The sequence below is a fragment of the Martes martes genome (genome assembly GCF_963455335.1).
Source record: "Martes martes genome assembly, chromosome: 3".
NCBI classification, from domain to species: Eukaryota; Metazoa; Chordata; class Mammalia; order Carnivora; family Mustelidae; genus Martes; species Martes martes.
The window spans coordinates 128994719-129011281 of record NC_137890.1 but is presented as its reverse complement, the minus strand read 5'-3'; the positions used below and the strand labels follow the sequence as shown (position 1 = coordinate 129011281).

Genomic DNA, 16563 nt, shown 5'->3' with positions numbered 1-16563 from the left:
AATACCACAAGTGAATAATCAGATAAACAGCACAAGATACTCTATAAGACAAATGACTTACAAAGTTAAAGACTGACAAATGAAAAAGCAAGGGACTATTCCAGAATTAAGAACTAAAAATGCATAGCCAAGCATAATGCATCGATACCGATTAGATTCCACAACAGAAAAACAGAAATTTCTGGAGTAGCTGGAAAGGTTTGAATTTAGACAAAATCAGAAAATATGAAGTTATTGTGGATTTAAAGTGTGATAATGGTGTTTGGCTGCAGAATGTCCTCATTGTTAGGAAATGTTTGCTAATATACTTAGGAATGAAGTATCATGTCACCGGCAACATACTTTCAAATGGTTCAGCAAAAATAATTATTTGCAAAGATAGAGCAAGCATGGAAAAATGTAGATAGGTGAATCTAGTTGAAACATATTCAAAGAGTTCCATATTACCTCTTCAAACTTCTCAGGTTTGTAATTTGTGAAAATAAAAAATGGATAGGAAACTTAATTATGTTCCTATGTATAAGTATTACTTTTTAAAAAAGATATAATAGTATCTAAGTATATGGCATACCTAGAAATGAATATATATACACACAATGTCCAAGACCTCTTGGGTGATAAAATTTTATTAAGACATTACAAAGACTTAAATAAGAGATATATCATGTTCATGGATTAGAAAGTCCACTATAATGATGTAAATTCTCCCCATATGGCCTGTAGAATCTTTGCAACTCCAATTAAAATCTCAGTGTGTTTGGCTTCCTTAGTCTTTGGAAGGAAATTCACAAGTTGTTTCTAAAATGGATTTGGGAGGGGGCGCCTGGGTGGCTCAGTCTTTAAGCGTCTGCCTTTGGCTCAGGTTGTGATCCCACGGTCCTGGGGTCAAGCCCTTCATTGGGCTTCCTGCTCAGCAGAGAACCTGGTTCTCCCTCTCCCACTCCCCCTGCCTATGTTCCCTCTCTCGCTCTTTGTCAAATAAATAAATAAAATCTGTAAAAAATAAAATAAAATGGATATGAAAGAGTGAAGAACCAAGAAAAGCCACAAGCTCTCTGAAGAATAACAAGGTGAAAAGACTTGCAGTACTATATATCAAAACTTTTTTCAAGATAGAGTAATGAAGAGACTGTATACTGGCATAAGGAAAGAACAATAAAACAAAATAGTCTAGAAGGATCTGTCTGCACATATCAATGGTCCATATATAACAGAGAAGGCACTTCAAAGCAGTAGGGAAAAGAGGGTCTTCTCAATAAACAGTGCTGGAACAACAGACTAACCATATAAAGATGCAAAAAAAATTACCTCTTATCACATGCAGAAGACATTTCCAAGTCGGATGAAACCTCAGTGTGAGATGCAGAACTATAAAGCATTTATGAAGAAAATATTAACCATACTCACGACCCAGAGAGAGTAATTTTAAAACATGCTAACCATAAGGTAAAAATATGTGAACATATTAAAATGGTAATCCATCAAAAACACTGTGAAAAGACAAGCCACAAATTGGGGAAAGATTTTTGCAAACACAACTCATAAAGGAGTATCATCCAAGATATACACCAGAATCCCCTGCAAATTGCTGGGGGAAAATGGACATGAAACTTGAACACATACTGCACTCACCAAAGATGGAACCTAAATATCCAGTAAACATGTTGGCATTCTCATCTGCTGTCAGCAGGAAAGTAGGTGAATCTTTTTGAAGAACAGTGTGACAATACAGATAAACATATGAAAGGTGTTCGGTCTCATTTGACATAAGTTAACTGCTAAGTAAAAGCACAGTGAGATAACGTTATACACCCAATAGACTGGTAAAAATTAAGAAGCCAATATACCCTTGGAGGAATGTAAATCAGTACAAGAACATCTGGGGAAACAGTTTCACATGATCTGGCAAGCACCTAACAAGCCTGTGCCTCTGTGGTCCTACTTGTAGGTATATGTACTTTTAAAAGTACATACTCTAGGGGTGCTTGGGGCAGTATGCGACTTGATCTCGGGATTATGAGTTCAAGCCCCATGCTGGGTGTAGAGATTAAATAAATAAACTTTTTTTTTAAAGTGCATACTCTAGAATACACATACAAAATATCCAGAGCAGCACTGTTTATAATATCCTCAAATTCGAAAACACTCAGATGTCCAGAGTAAAACAGAAAGATTAAAATATATTCATACACTGGGATGAGCAAAGTACAGATACACATGATTATATGGATGACTCGTATCAACATGTTTAGCAAAAGAAACAAGTCTCAAAAGTCTAAAATATAATTTGATTCATATACATTTCAAAAATAGGAACTAAATATTGTATTTAGGGATATATATAGGTATAAAACTATAAAGAAATGAAGAGTAGGGCTGTGTTAAAGAGGAGAGGAGTGTGATGGGGAGGATATGTGGGAATTTCTGAGGTGTGAGAACGATTTTTTCACAAGGGTAGTTACATGGGTGTTCACTTTAGGACTTTAAGTTATGTGTGTATGTGCATACATACATGTACATCTCATGTGCTTTCTGTATATACCACAGTAAGAAAATATACAAATGGCCAGTAAATATGAAAAGTCATTCAACCTTATTAGTAGTTAGGAAAATGAAAATTAAACAACAGTGATCACCTGTCATGATTAACCTAAAATGTAAGAATGATAATACCCATTTTTGCTGAGGTTACAAAGAAACAAGCATTCTCATATGCTGTCAGTAGGAAAGTAAATTAGTAAAGCCTTTTTGAAGAACAATGTGGCAATATACACAAAAATGTAAAATCTATATAGCTTGTGAACCATCAGTTCCAATTTTAAATATCCTAATGAAATACTAGTGCACATATTCAAAATATATGTACAAAAAGATGTATATACCATTCACTACAGCAGTGCCTGCAATAGTGAAAAAAATGAACGTCAATAAGGGAATATTTATGAAAAGTGTCATAATTCATACAATGGAATCCTATGTAGCTATTAAAAATTAAGATAAATCTTTATGAACGGGCATGGAAGAATCTCAAAGATATTAAATGAACAAAAGTCACAGAACAATACATACACAGCATAACCCTGTTTTAAAAATATAAATATATACATATATTTTTATATATAGATGTATGAAAAACAGACTACAAATTTAGACTCCAACCTACTAGTGATTACCTCTCAGGCAGGGAGTGGTGAAGGGAGAAGCAGGGTAAAGAGGGCACTTTCACATCTTACTCGATACAGCTGACCCTCGAACAACTTAGGTTTGAACTGTGTGGTCTAGTCCACTTATATGTGGATTTTTTTAATACAGTACTGTAAATGTGTCTTCCTTATGATTTTCTAAACATTTTTTCTCTAGCTTACTTTATTATAAGAATATGGTATAAAATACAGGTACAAAATCTGTGTTAAGTGACAGGTTATGTTATTGGTAAGGATTCTGGTCAAGAGGAGGCTATTAGTAGTTAAATTTTCGGGGAGTCATTATACGCCAGTTTTCTACTACACTGGGGGTTGGTGTCCCCTGCCCCCAAGTTGTTCAAAGGTCAATTATATGCACAGATATTCTACGAATCTCTTGTAAGAACATATCCACGGACTACTTGCATATTTCTAACAGGTGGTAATAGTGAAACAACTGTATTGTTATTTATTCCATTCCAATGAGAACTGAATACGTTTGGAAATAACTTGCTTTCAAAGCAAGTGTTCTGTTCCTTGAAGGCCTGAGAGCTTCTGGTTGTGTTACAGGGCTGTCAGCCATCAAGTGATAAGTGCCGTGTAGGATTCTAAGTGACTGGGTCTATCTCCAAGTTTGCCCCTTGAAAATATTTGCATACATTCTCATATCTTGGCTTACTGGCAACAGCAAGAATGTTTTCTCAAAGCACTTTGCTAAAGTAAATTCTGATGTACACATCAAATCACAACCCTAGCAAAGTGTAGCTGTGGCTGTCAAGATGCATGTTTAGATCTAAATTAGTAATCCCACCCTTGGCGAGTGACTTTTGGAAAAAGTAGTTTGGATTTGGATTCATAAGGAAGAACCTAGACGCCACTAAAAATCACAAGATACAGCTTCTCATTTTCTTCTTCCCTCCCCTCACTCCCATCACCCTCTCCAAATCAAATAATTTCCTACAGAAGTGGGAGAGAGGGAAACCTGATCACGAGTTATTTGGAACTGGTAGTGAATCAAAATAAAAAGCACTATCACTGTATTTACGAAGGAAAATCCAACTACATGGATACATTTTGGTGTGCATTTTATTATTTTTTTGGAATCATATCCATATGAGGAAAAATTGCCCAAGTATCCTTTAATCTTGAAAGCTAGGCCCTTGCCTTGCTGTGTCAGAGGAAAGCAAAACTAAGTCAGTAATGCTGGAGACATCCCTGTTCCATATGCACACCGACAGGAGAGGAGCTAGCAAGGAAATGCCTTTCGACTGATGAACACAGGAGAATCTACACACATGTTAAACACAAACGGAAACACATCAGCACACACAAGTCATTAGCCTGGTCCTCTGGTTTCCACTAGCATGCATCTTTTCTAAAGGATCTCTGATTCAGTAGTGTAAGCGCTTGGTCGTGTTATGCCTCCTATCAGCAAATACCTTTTCATTCCAGAATGGAAAACGAACTGGGAATTAAATACATCCAATATTGATGCTTTATTTCCATAAGTCACCAATAAGAGAATGGATTTAATTTTAATACATTTATTTTTGTGTGACTCTTAATAAAACACTTTCAAAACATTCTGTACATTTCAAGCCACTTAGATCCGCAGTACATTCTATAAACGTGATTTGTTGGGATGAGGTGCCAAGATGTCTCTGTACAAAGATGTACAATATGTACAGTCACTATAAGTGCAAGCTGTGCAAAGCAGTCTAGAACACTAATTCATGCCAAGGCTTAGAAAACATTTCAACACTTAACACTAAAGCTCAAAACTGCATTGTTGCTTTTTCCTGGGCAAATGATTACTTTATAAACAAATATATGTATATGTCATATAGAAAGAAGAGTCTGACTTCTCAGCTCAGTCAGCACCATGCAACTGACTGGATACATTACAGGGCTGCTCTTCTAGGCTTCTCTCTCCAGGGCACCATTTGGCCACACTCAATGGTTGTCTCATCACTGAGCTGCCGCCGCCACTGCCTTTGACTGAACTACAGCAACGCTAGGAGATTTAAATTTGGGGAGATAAAGGCCAAACTTGTTTTCAATGCCAGCGAAAGTGGCTGTGGCAAGTCTGTATCCACCGATGTGGTCGGGATTGGCAGGAGGAAGGTCTGCGATGCGTGACTTAGGTGTTGGTTCTGAGCCGGAGGGTTTGCTGTTGACAGGAAAAAGCCAATGGTTAGTGTGCTCAAGACTGATGCGGATGGCCCAGGAGCACAGAAGCACATTTCCATTTGTCCGGCTACTTCCTCATCATCTATGCTAAATTTCTCATGATTTATAGCTGCTTTGAAAGCATCACATTTTTGATTTGGAAAAGAAATGGCCTCAATTTATAAATAGATCCACAGAGAACAGATCAGAAGAAAGCACTCTTAAATAATAACACTCTCAGAGAAGTAGGATTGTGAGTGTTTTTCTCTTTTACATTTTCCATATTTTCTGCACTAAGCATAAACTGGTCATAAAAAGTTTACATTTTTCTTTTATTTTGACATAGTTCAAAAGCTAATTTTTAAGTGGTAGACTCATGAACGCTATTACTAAGTTTAAAGACACATAGATACAATACTTACTTTTACACAATGTGAAAGCACAGAAAAGCCTGGAGTTGTAAGGTTCCTATTCTCACATCCTACTTTGTAGAAGTCCCTCTACTCCTTGGTTCAACAGCTACTTCCCTATTTGGCCTTTGAGCAAGGAAGGGGGGTTAAAGGTTTATGAGCTGAAGACCCAGATATGGGATTTGATCATCTCCTGAAAACAGCTTGCTTTAGGTACAACCTTGCCCACCCAGCAGATTCAACAAGTAATTCCTTTGCTTTACAGCAAAGGCTTCAAGTGGCCCAACTTCTGACCTTGATTTCACCAGTAATTATGTCTATAAGCATAACCTCTCTTGAAAGTTTTTTTTTTCTGTTTGTTAGCTCTAAGAACATCTACATTTAACTATAATAAATAAAAATAATGAAGTCTCGGAGGTGTGAAAAGTCTTGATTGAGTCTTGGAAAGACTTGGAAAGAAAGTTTATAAAAGTGTTACTAATACAAATTTACATTATATCTGGTGAAAAGGCCATATCATGAAATTCAAATAATTAGGACCTAAATCCATGAAGCTCTGTATTTTCTTACATTAAAAAAGACAACTTATTCACATAACATTTTAATTTGCTGCTTGCCTTCACTTCCCCCAAGTCACTGCTTAACCCTGTGTATGATATCCCCTGACCAAGGTCTTACTGCCCTCATACTGAAGCTTCTCGAGCCCACTGGTCCTGTAGGATTCTCTGTCCAACCCAGTTCTAAGAGTTCCAAAAATGCCTCTGTAGGCCAAACAAAGACCTATTTTGGTTTCGGTGCTTTCTTTTACAAGAAGTTGAACAGGTGCACTTACAGGCCTCCAAAATCAATGTAAAACCACCGCTGGAGAAGTTCATAGGTGACCAAGGTAACACCGAACTGGGGAGAAGATCGAAACACTCGAGCTGAAAAAGAGGAGTGGGGCTACTGAACATGACTGTGGCAAAGCCAATGAGTGAGTAATGGGAGCAGGTCCCTAACACCAGCCAGCCACTCTGTATAGCCGTAGCCCCTACCTGCAGTCCCCTTCCAAAATGCTGAGGGCCCCTCTTCCCGGAGTATCTTCCTGAAACAGTCAATGACGCCACTGTATGTCGTCTGGCCTGCACGGGCGGCCACTTGCAGTCTTGTCTTGATGACATCAGCGGGAGTCACCAGAGAAGCCGCAGGCACCCCTTTCAGGAGAAAGGCACATTTAAGTCATCCAAAGTACCTTATAAAGAACAGAAATACTGCTAACATCTAACAATACAATTAGCAACTTTAACTGCTCTAACCAAAGTTTCTTAAACAGATGCCTGGGAACTCATGGAAAAAAGGATGCATGAGCCTATTAGCTGCTTCCATGTGGAATAAAATTCTTTTTTCTTCCTGAATTAGGAAAATCACTCTACATTGCATGATCCCAAAGAACTATGAGAGGAAAAAACGCAGCAATATTACTAGGACAATTCCCAAGTATTCTCGTTTAGGTTTCAGTTATTTTACCTCCTTTTTTTTTTTTTGGTAAATAAGATACAAGTATTTTTGTATATACTAAGAAATGAGGACACTGCCTGTTTAATAAGATGCTAAATGTAGTGGGGGTTTTTTTGCTGATTCTTCTCACCTTACTGTGCAAGGTGAATGTCACTACTCATATCCCCTCACCTTGAGGGGATATCTCGAGGGGCTACCTCGAGAGTAGAGTGGGACTCTTTTCAGACATACTTACATGACAGAAGTCATCACAACGGGAGCTGAGGAGGCCAGGCAACTAGTTAAGGAGCAATAGGGGAACTGATCATCAAGAGACCTTATCATCTACCCCTTGTGCCTGAGCTCCCTGGGGTCATGCTGAGACTGATCAGCAGTGGGACACCCAAGAGAGATTTCACAACCACATCTTTGGCTTATAAAACAAAGCTGGGAACAAAGGAGCAAGATAACGTTCCTCAGAGGGATGATATTCAATTTGGCCTTAACACCACTGAATCCTCTCAGGGCAGATAGAACTGGCGGACTTATGGGGGCCACTCTTGTAGGGTGACGCGATTACTGCCCCTCCACGTGACCCTGTGTCATATTCACATGGAACTCGGTAAATAGCCTGTCTTTGGAATGTTCTGAATTCTAAATGTTCTTAGGGCCTGCCAGCAAGGCTTTACGGTAAAAATTAGAAAAAATCAACTCTCATTCTGAAAACTGACATCAAGCATCTGTGGGCAAGAAGTTGGTGCTGACAGTTCCATGGAAATGTTTACTTGGTTCCATCAACCACTGGCAAAATGCCTGTCCACGATTAGACTGTTCTTTCGCTGTTTCTTTGTTTTGTTTTGTTTCGCTGCTGACTGGAAAGCACAGGCAAAAGCTTGGAGGGAAAATCTGCTGGCCCCATTTAAAAGTGGGAAACTTTGGTGAGTACCAAAAAGGGGCTGCATGAGCACTCAGTGTCAACACAGAGCAGGTAGCTTTCCTGGCTTTCGGTCGACTCAAGTAACAAACGCCAGAGAACATGGGATTTGCTGGACCCCCAGATAAGGGCTCAGAGCTCCCAGGGAGAGTTTCGTAACCATCGCAAGTCACTCCCTGTCATCGTGGATGAGAAAAAGAACATGGTTGGGCTCAACCCCCTCCGAACCCCACCATACACACTATGCTCTAGGAAGTGCTCAGGCTGTCGGGCTGTCTAGCCAGGGCAGCAGAGGAGGATGAATCCAGTGAGAGCTACGCAGTACCATGAGCCCAGCCAGTCAGACCGACGCCGAGCATTTGGGCACTATGCTTGAGTTTGTGTTCACCATTCATGTTTCTATCCTAGACCAGCAGCAATGGGGAGCAAACACACGCCCTTTCCTTCCTCTGTCATTTCTGAGAGCTGGTGCAGCCAAGGACAGCTGGTCCTCCCCTTCTATCCCAAGTCGGCTCCTTCAAGAGGAAGGCTAGGCCTGTGAGATTGGAAGAAGCATCTTAGTACCTCCCTGCATTTGTTACGCTCCTCTTTCAGATGGAATCTCTTTTGTGTCTACTTTGGGAATTCAGACCAAATGAAGATCTTCATTTGTTCCACTGACATTTGAGCTCCTATTATTACTAAGCTGACCACGAAGGGAAAGCAAAAATGAAGAAGATGAAACTCTTGCCCTCAAAATGCTCCCAGCCTAGTATAGAAAACAAACTTATGCAAACAACTATTACTAAAGAGAGTGTTAAGGGACAGAGAAGACATGCCAACTGCTTGTAGGGTAGTTTGCCGGGGAAGTATTGCTTACTTGTATCTAAAGAGAACGATGGTAGAAGGAACATGGACGGTATCATGGAGAAAGCTCAATTTTGAGCCAATCGTGTAGACTTCATCATGCAGAAATAGCAAGTGAGGCACTAGACCTGGGCATCACACGAGGTACAATGAAACAACTGATCTGATGAAGAACTCTTCCATCCTAATGCTTAGCTTGGCTGCACCCAAGGTTTCAGGGGCACAGGAGGCTAAGAAGCATGTTAATGATGAAAGCCCAATTTAGATGGGCAGATCTAATTTGGCTCTGAGTTGCTAAGCTGCATTACGCTGTTTATCCACATTATGCAAATGTAATTAACTCTCATCAGAATTATAGCACATCCCACAAAGAAGAAAAAGCAATCATATTTAAACTAAGTCAGATACAAACAATAACCCTTCCAGAAATAAAGGCGGACAGTATACAGACATTCTGCAAAGAGCATGGCGGGGGGAGGGTTCTTGGGTTTAAAAAAAAAAAAAAAAAGTAGTTACCTGCCATGGCTCCGGCTGCAAGGAGATTCACACCTCCCACGTGTCCATTTTCATCAGCCAGAAGCAGTTTGCAATGAGCATAAACAGGAAAATAGATCGCAGAGAAGGGAATGTCTCGGAGGAAACACGCTTTGGCACCCTGTCACAAGTGAGGAAATAGTACAAAACAGTTGTGTAAACAGGTCCATGAATGCCCACAAGGGATCCGGGGTAACAAGTCTTAGGTGTCCCCTCAAACAGCATGGGGACTGAGTGGAATGGAAATGGGAGGGGGAAGAGAGGGGCATAGGAAATGTACCTGGCTCAAAGTTTGAGAAAGGCCAGAGGACCCTGGAGACCTAGAGTTCGTTAACTGGGTAATGATGTTATCCTGACAACTAAGAATTTTCTGACATTTCCATACAGATTCAGATTTTAAGGTTAATAAAAAGTCAGTTCTCAAACCTCCAGGCTGCTTGTTCTGTGTGGCTTTGGTGGATGCGAGGGGGAGGCAAGATTGGGAACAGACTTGGAAACCTAATGTTGATAGCTTGATTCCAAAGCAACCAGAGAAGGCAGCCCACAAAACTAACAATTCGTCCATTCAATGCACACAGAGTAGAGCCTATGAACCACCGGTTGAGCTATAGGCAGTGGCAATGAAAGAGAAAGATGACTATTCTAGGGAACGGGAAAAAGAAACCACCAGCCTTCCCTCCTCAGTCCCTAGGTCCTAGGTAGCAGAGGACTGTGGGGAACTGGGAAAAATTCTTTCAGCAGAAGTTTCCACTGGAATAGAAAGCCTCCCAGGGATAGCTTGCCTCAGTGACTGAGGAAAAATAAACACCCTCCTCAACTGGGTCAGTAGCCCGGCTATTCTCCCGCCCAGGGCTTGACCTAGCCAGCTGAAAACTCCATCTTCGGCCCTCACTTCCCTAACGGTTCTGTTTTCAAAAGACAAACTCAAACATTAAAAAAAAAAAAAAAAAAAAAAAAAAAAAAATCCAAGGACTCTCTGAAGATGATACAGACAAGCAATATTAATAAATTTAGCTCTCAAAGGGAATTCTAAAAAGGATGGAAATGGGTGGTAGAAGGGAGGAAATGTGTAATGTGTACAGAATTCTCTCAAGATAGCCATCACTGGTCTGCAGGTGTCCTAAGAGCCCTGTACCTGTGTGATTCTAATCGAGAGAATTTCTAATTTCCAATTTGTAGCTACAGAAGCACTCTACACATTTCTACAGTGATAGATCTATAAATAACTCAGATGCTGTAGAAACACCGTTGTCTAATAGCAGCCAAATTTACGTATTCCCCCCTTCTGCCAGGCAAAAGAATGGAAAGAAATACTCTTCCTTGTTTAAGAACAATCATAGCTTCTGCTCCATTACATCTGATCTGTAATGATGGGAGTAAGTACACCTGCAGGGAAGGAATCTGTTGACTGGCATTTTGCTAAAGTACAGTACACAATGTGTTGTCTTTTTTTTTATTTTTTATTTTTAATGGAATTCATTATTGACAAATCCCACCACTTAACTTCTTAAAGACCTGAATTCTCCCAAACTCTACTACTGTTTCACTGTGGTCAAATTATTAAGACAAACAGAAGCTCCTACTGGGAAGATAACAATAGAGATAACTCAGACTCAAAATAAACACAGGGCTATTTTGAAGTCCTAAAACAGACCAAAGAGAACACCAAAGAAACTTCTCCCAAACCTGCCATCAAATCAAAGGCTGTGAGGCTAAAGTCAGCAGGTCTGCGGTGTGGGCCTCCCTCCCAGCTCCCTGCTGGCAGCTTCATAAAGGCTGAAGGGACAACAGGAGAGTGTGTTTGTATATCCCACTGCCTCGCATAAAAGTGTCCTGATTTTGTCTTTTTGTCTGGTTTTGTACTCAAGGGACTACCCTGCTGTACAAAATTGCTTTTCCACTTTGTGGGGAGAAGCCAGGTCTCCACATTCTTTCGCGTTCTATCGAGTACATGACAAGCTCTCTACTGAGATTGCCCAAGGGAATCTACTCACCTTATACAGACCGAAAAGCCCCAGGTCCCGGAGTACATTCAGGGCACTGACCCTGGGTCCTGTGGTGATCTCTCCAGCTACCTGCAGGCGAATCTTTACTATCTCCAGTGGATTAGTAAAGATGACTTGAGAGCCGCCAGCCTACAGGCAAGGGGGGAAGAGACAGAAGCAGATTTCCAAATCAGAGACTGACTGGAGTGTTACCAAGAAAAATCCAGAAAACCTCTACATGGCACTACTTTACTGCTCCCTCTTCCCAGGGGAATGAGAGTCCCACACTTCGGCAGATGCTAGAGGGGCTCACAGGGATGGTCCCAAACTCAGTTGCAAGCCAATCTATGTTTGGGTTTGTTTCGATTAGAAATGTCAAGGGTATTTCTCAAACCAGTCTTTCCAGAGTCAACCCAGCCTTATCCAAAACGGCAAAACTAATAAATGCATTGGGAAACAAAGTGAAGCCAGATGAGGCAGAGGGGAGCTCCCCAATGAAAGGGAAAGAGATGGTAGAAGCCTGGTCAATATCTTTCGTAAGCTGAAGGTAAAATTTGGACCTACGAGGGTCACTTTTCTCTTAGCAAGCATCCACTGCTTCTGCTTCCTCAGACTGTAGAGCAACTAACACAACTTTGCCCCACAGAGGTGTCTTCAGAGGGGAAAAGGCTCCCCTGGTTCAAATTCTAAAATGTATTATACTGAGGAAAATTCTTGAGACAGATACATAACTAAAGGAGAGAATTTAGAAAGACACTTTGAGTGCCAAGACAAAACCACAAAAGCTCTGCTGGGAAATGGAACATCTAGTTACCATGAGTACAAGACTGGCAAACCCAAGCATACTCCACAATGGTGGTGAGTGACAGGGATTTGAATTTGGATAATGAGGGTATATTTGCATCTGAAATCTGTTAACTAGTGTGTGTGGGGGGGAGAAGAATGTTTAACAAAACTGCTACCATTTTTTTCTCTTTCAGTTTTTGTAAGAAAAAAATGTGTTTGTCCAGGTGTATGTATATGTGATATATAAAAATGAAATTTTAAAGCATAAATATAGGGGCAGGTGGGTGGCTCAGTCGGTTAAGCCTATGCCTTCAGCTCAGGTCATAATCTTAGGGTCCTGGGATCAAGGCCCCCCCAGACACTCCCTGCTCAGAGGGGAGTCTGCTTCTCCCTCTCCCTTTGCCTCCTCCCTCTGCTAGCGGCTCTGGCTCTGTCTCTGTCTCTCTCTTAAATAATAAATAAAATCTTTTTTAAAAAATACAACATAAATATAAATATAAAAATATATATGTATATAAAATATAAATATAAATAAACTGTAAATACATATAAATATAAATGTATGTATGTGTATATACATATATCTCCACGAAGTGAAAAAATCTCATTTGCACACCTCCATCCGAACTGCAGCTGTTTATATGACACAAGCATAACCATAGTCATATAATCATACTGTATAATCATAACTTCACTGCGATAGCACGGCACATGTGAAACAGGAACTAGGAAAGGCCTCACTGGGGCACTCTAATTCCACAGGTATAGAAATACTACAAATGATACCCGTGAAACTCACGTGCTGCATTCAATGACACTTCAACTCTCTACCTTCACCCACATTCCTACTTCCAAGGGGTAGCAAGTCTCAGCCCATTCTCCCAACTGGCTGGGAGCCACAAACCCCTCAACTCTGCCTGCTCCAATCCTGACCCCTTACTCCTCTGGACCCCAACGTCCACAAGTGCCAACACTGCCGCAAGATTCCTTTCCACTCTGTGGGAAGCCTGCTGTCCTAGATTCCCCAGGGCCCTGATCCCCCTTTTGTCCACCAAGCATGGGGGCGCAGCAATTTGCTATCTCTCTCTGGGTTTCCTGCCACTCCCAACTCCACACTCCATGCCACCGGCACACAAGCCCTTGAATGACAACTGACCCAATTTTACATGTTGATTTGCCTGTGTTTCCCTGCCTTAATCTACTGCCCTGCAGGGAGGAGGAAGCATTTCAGTGTTTCAATCTAAGCAAACAATACTCTCAAAAGGATTGCTGGGTGAAAAATTATGTTAAAATGATAATCCAAGTAATTGCTCCCATAGCTAGTATTAAAGACCAGACCAATTGAAAAAGTTCACTACTTCCCTGAAACCTCTTGTTTAAATAATGGTTGCAAAGACCATCTTTGGGAAAATGCACCTGATGTTCTAAACTAAAGAAGATTTAAAAAAAAAAAAAGGACAGAAACACAAATTTTTATTATAATCCCCAAACTGTGCCACCACAAGATGATGTCAAACCTTGTGCGCCATTCATTAATTATGGACATCATGTTTAAACAAATACAAAGTTCTTCTATGTTTTTAATCACTGGTGAAGTATAACATCCCACGGAGCAGGAGTTCTCCGGCTGGCAGTCCCCCACCCCACAGCTCTGCCTCCCCTCCCTGCCAGGCCACTTGGGAAATCATGGTCAGTTGACTGAGATCTGCGCTCCTTCAACAGTTCTTCACATTTCCTTCTGAGTGTGACATGTAACATCTAACACATTAGCTGCTGTATGCTTTGAAGATCTGTTAACTAGAATGTGTACTAACTCCTCAGAATGTAATGGATGTAAGGACCAAACTAAACTGATTTGCATTTATATATACATCTGACAAGTGAGCCTGTAAACAAGAAAGCAATGACACCATAGCAAGGCACACGTTTATGAGTGTATTTCACACTTATGAACTCTATTTGAAGGAAGAAAACGTCTAGCAACTGCATAGTCTGTATATGCCTTAAAAATTCATATTTTAAAAAACTTGGGCCACCTGGGTGGCTCAGTGGGTTAAAGTCTCTGCCTTCAGCTTTGGTCATGATCCTGGGGTCCTGGGATCGAGCCCCACATCGGGCTCTCTGCTCAGCAGGGAGTCTGCTTCCTCCTCTCTCTCCCTCTGCCTGCCTCTCTGCCTACTTGTGATCTCCATTTGTCAAATAAATAAATAAAATCTTAAAAAAAAACAAACACAAACTTTATGATAGGCTAGGAATATGTAGGCCAATACTATCCAGAAACATTGAATAATTTTTAGAAAAAATAAAGATTGTTATTTAAGTGGTCTTAAACTTTGGATATTTCCTAACACCTAAAGGGAAACATCCATGCCAAATATACACTCTCCTTTCCTAAAATCTGAGATTGACCACTATTTCACACATGTTAAACTGGAGACAGTGGGATGGGGGAAGGAAACCTGCAATTAATTCAACTGCTCTAGTAAGAATTCTAGTGACACAGAACAAGGATTATGTTTTGTAACATTCTTAACCGTTTCCTCTCTGATAAACAAATACAGGAAAATAGCATTTCTCTTCTATTTTAAGGCTCTACTGATTGTAAGTGATATTATTACATTAAAACAGCTTTTCACAGAGAAAAACACAGTAAGCATAATCAATGAATATAATGAATTTCAGAAGTATTAAATTGTGAAATAAAAATATGGTAACTTCTCAATGGAAAAAAGTATTTGTATTTTAAAAAATACACTAATATGTTTGCTGTTCTACAAATATGCAAGGATGTTTGCTACTTTAAAGAACAAAACTAAACAAAAAAAAGTAAATGCCCAATAAGGAAATAGTTAAATAGAAACAATTATAAGCTCTTAAGCAATTAGATCTGGTAATAAAATTATGCCAAACATAAAATATAGGTATGCACTGATCAAAATTAGTTTATCAAAATTAGAATGGCTTAGGTATGAAAATATTGGTTGCCTTCTGGAAAGAGCAATGAGTACCTGAAAGAATTTTTAAAGCATAGCCTATTGTTCCTTTTAAATTCTGAATCATGAAATGTATTAACTACTCAAAAACAAGAAAAAAAAAAAACAAAAAAACAACAAAAAATGAGAAACAGAACTTGTCTTAGAAACAATGGCTTCCTTTATAGACTAGATCCTCTCTCACATTCTTCCCCATGATAAATTTGGTAATTTATATACTTTAAATGCATCTTAAAAACTAGTCAGCACTAGTTATCTGCTGATCTGAAACTTTAAACAGGCTTACCCATCTACGTAGATATGAACATCAAAAAAATCTAAGCAAATATAGCCCGTGATCTGAAATAATAAAGATATATAAAATTTCAATTAAATCATGATGATACACAGCTCTATACTCGTAAATGGGCTTGGTCTACTTTGACATCCTGATGCTTACATTAGGTAATACCAATCCATACAACACATTTGGTGAATTTTTTCACTCACCAGATCACCAAAATTAGCTTCTAAACTTCTAATGGTGAAATCTCCCTCTTTAAATCTACTTATTCTTATAAAGAAAGGCAAACAATAATATTAAAACTATAGAGGCTTTCATTTTTCATTACTATGTTGTTTCTTTGTTCTAAAAATGAATTACAAATGACACAATAAGAGAGAACAAATCTCATTTTAAATGAAAGTGATCTATAGAAAACAGAAATGGAAAGAATGTAAACACTTCCATTTAATCTTGTGTCACATAATTATTTTTTTAATGAGAAAATAAACCAACTAAAGTGGATGGTAAAAATTAGGAGAAAAAGGATGTAATACAGAGAAGTCACCGGGCCTCTGATGTGCCTGAGGCCAAAGGGTTGCACACAGGATTAGGCCTGTTCAACCTCCTGCCCTTAAAATCCTACCCCAGGGGCAAAGTCCACAAAGAGGCAGGGGGCCTGGCCCTGCTTGTGCCCAGTCTCCTGTTCACTTTCTACTTTGATCTGTTTTCTCCTGTCATTTGGAACTATTTCCCTCCAACCACAATCTGAACAATTCACTATAAAGTCTTCCCTTATAGAGACTGATGAAAAATCTAACTTCAATTTAAGACCACACCAGGAACTTGAACAAAATACGTGTATTTAAAAAAATCAAGCTAATGGGGCGCCTGGGTGGCTCAGTGGGTTAAAGCCTCTGCCTTCGGCTCAGGTCATGATCCCAGGGTCCTGGGATCGAGCCCCGCATCGAGCTCTCTACCCAGTG

At 39.8% G+C, this 16563-nt stretch overlaps 1 protein-coding gene across 1 annotated transcript in view; it reads right to left on the bottom strand.

Moving 5' to 3' along the window:
* Positions 1 to 4225: 4225 nt before the first annotated feature.
* Positions 4226 to 16563, bottom strand: part of SLC25A12 (solute carrier family 25 member 12) — a 103866-nt gene continuing 91528 nt past the window's right edge. The window contains exons 14-18 of the mRNA XM_080799813.1: positions 11546 to 11686; positions 9534 to 9672; positions 6796 to 6954; positions 6594 to 6684; positions 4226 to 5352 (exon numbers count right to left, since the gene is read on the bottom strand). Of these exons, the coding sequence (XP_080655939.1) occupies positions 5151 to 5352; positions 6594 to 6684; positions 6796 to 6954; positions 9534 to 9672; positions 11546 to 11686 (732 nt within the window). The 3' untranslated portion in view covers positions 4226 to 5150. The remainder of the gene's footprint in view (positions 5353 to 6593; positions 6685 to 6795; positions 6955 to 9533; positions 9673 to 11545; positions 11687 to 16563) is intronic.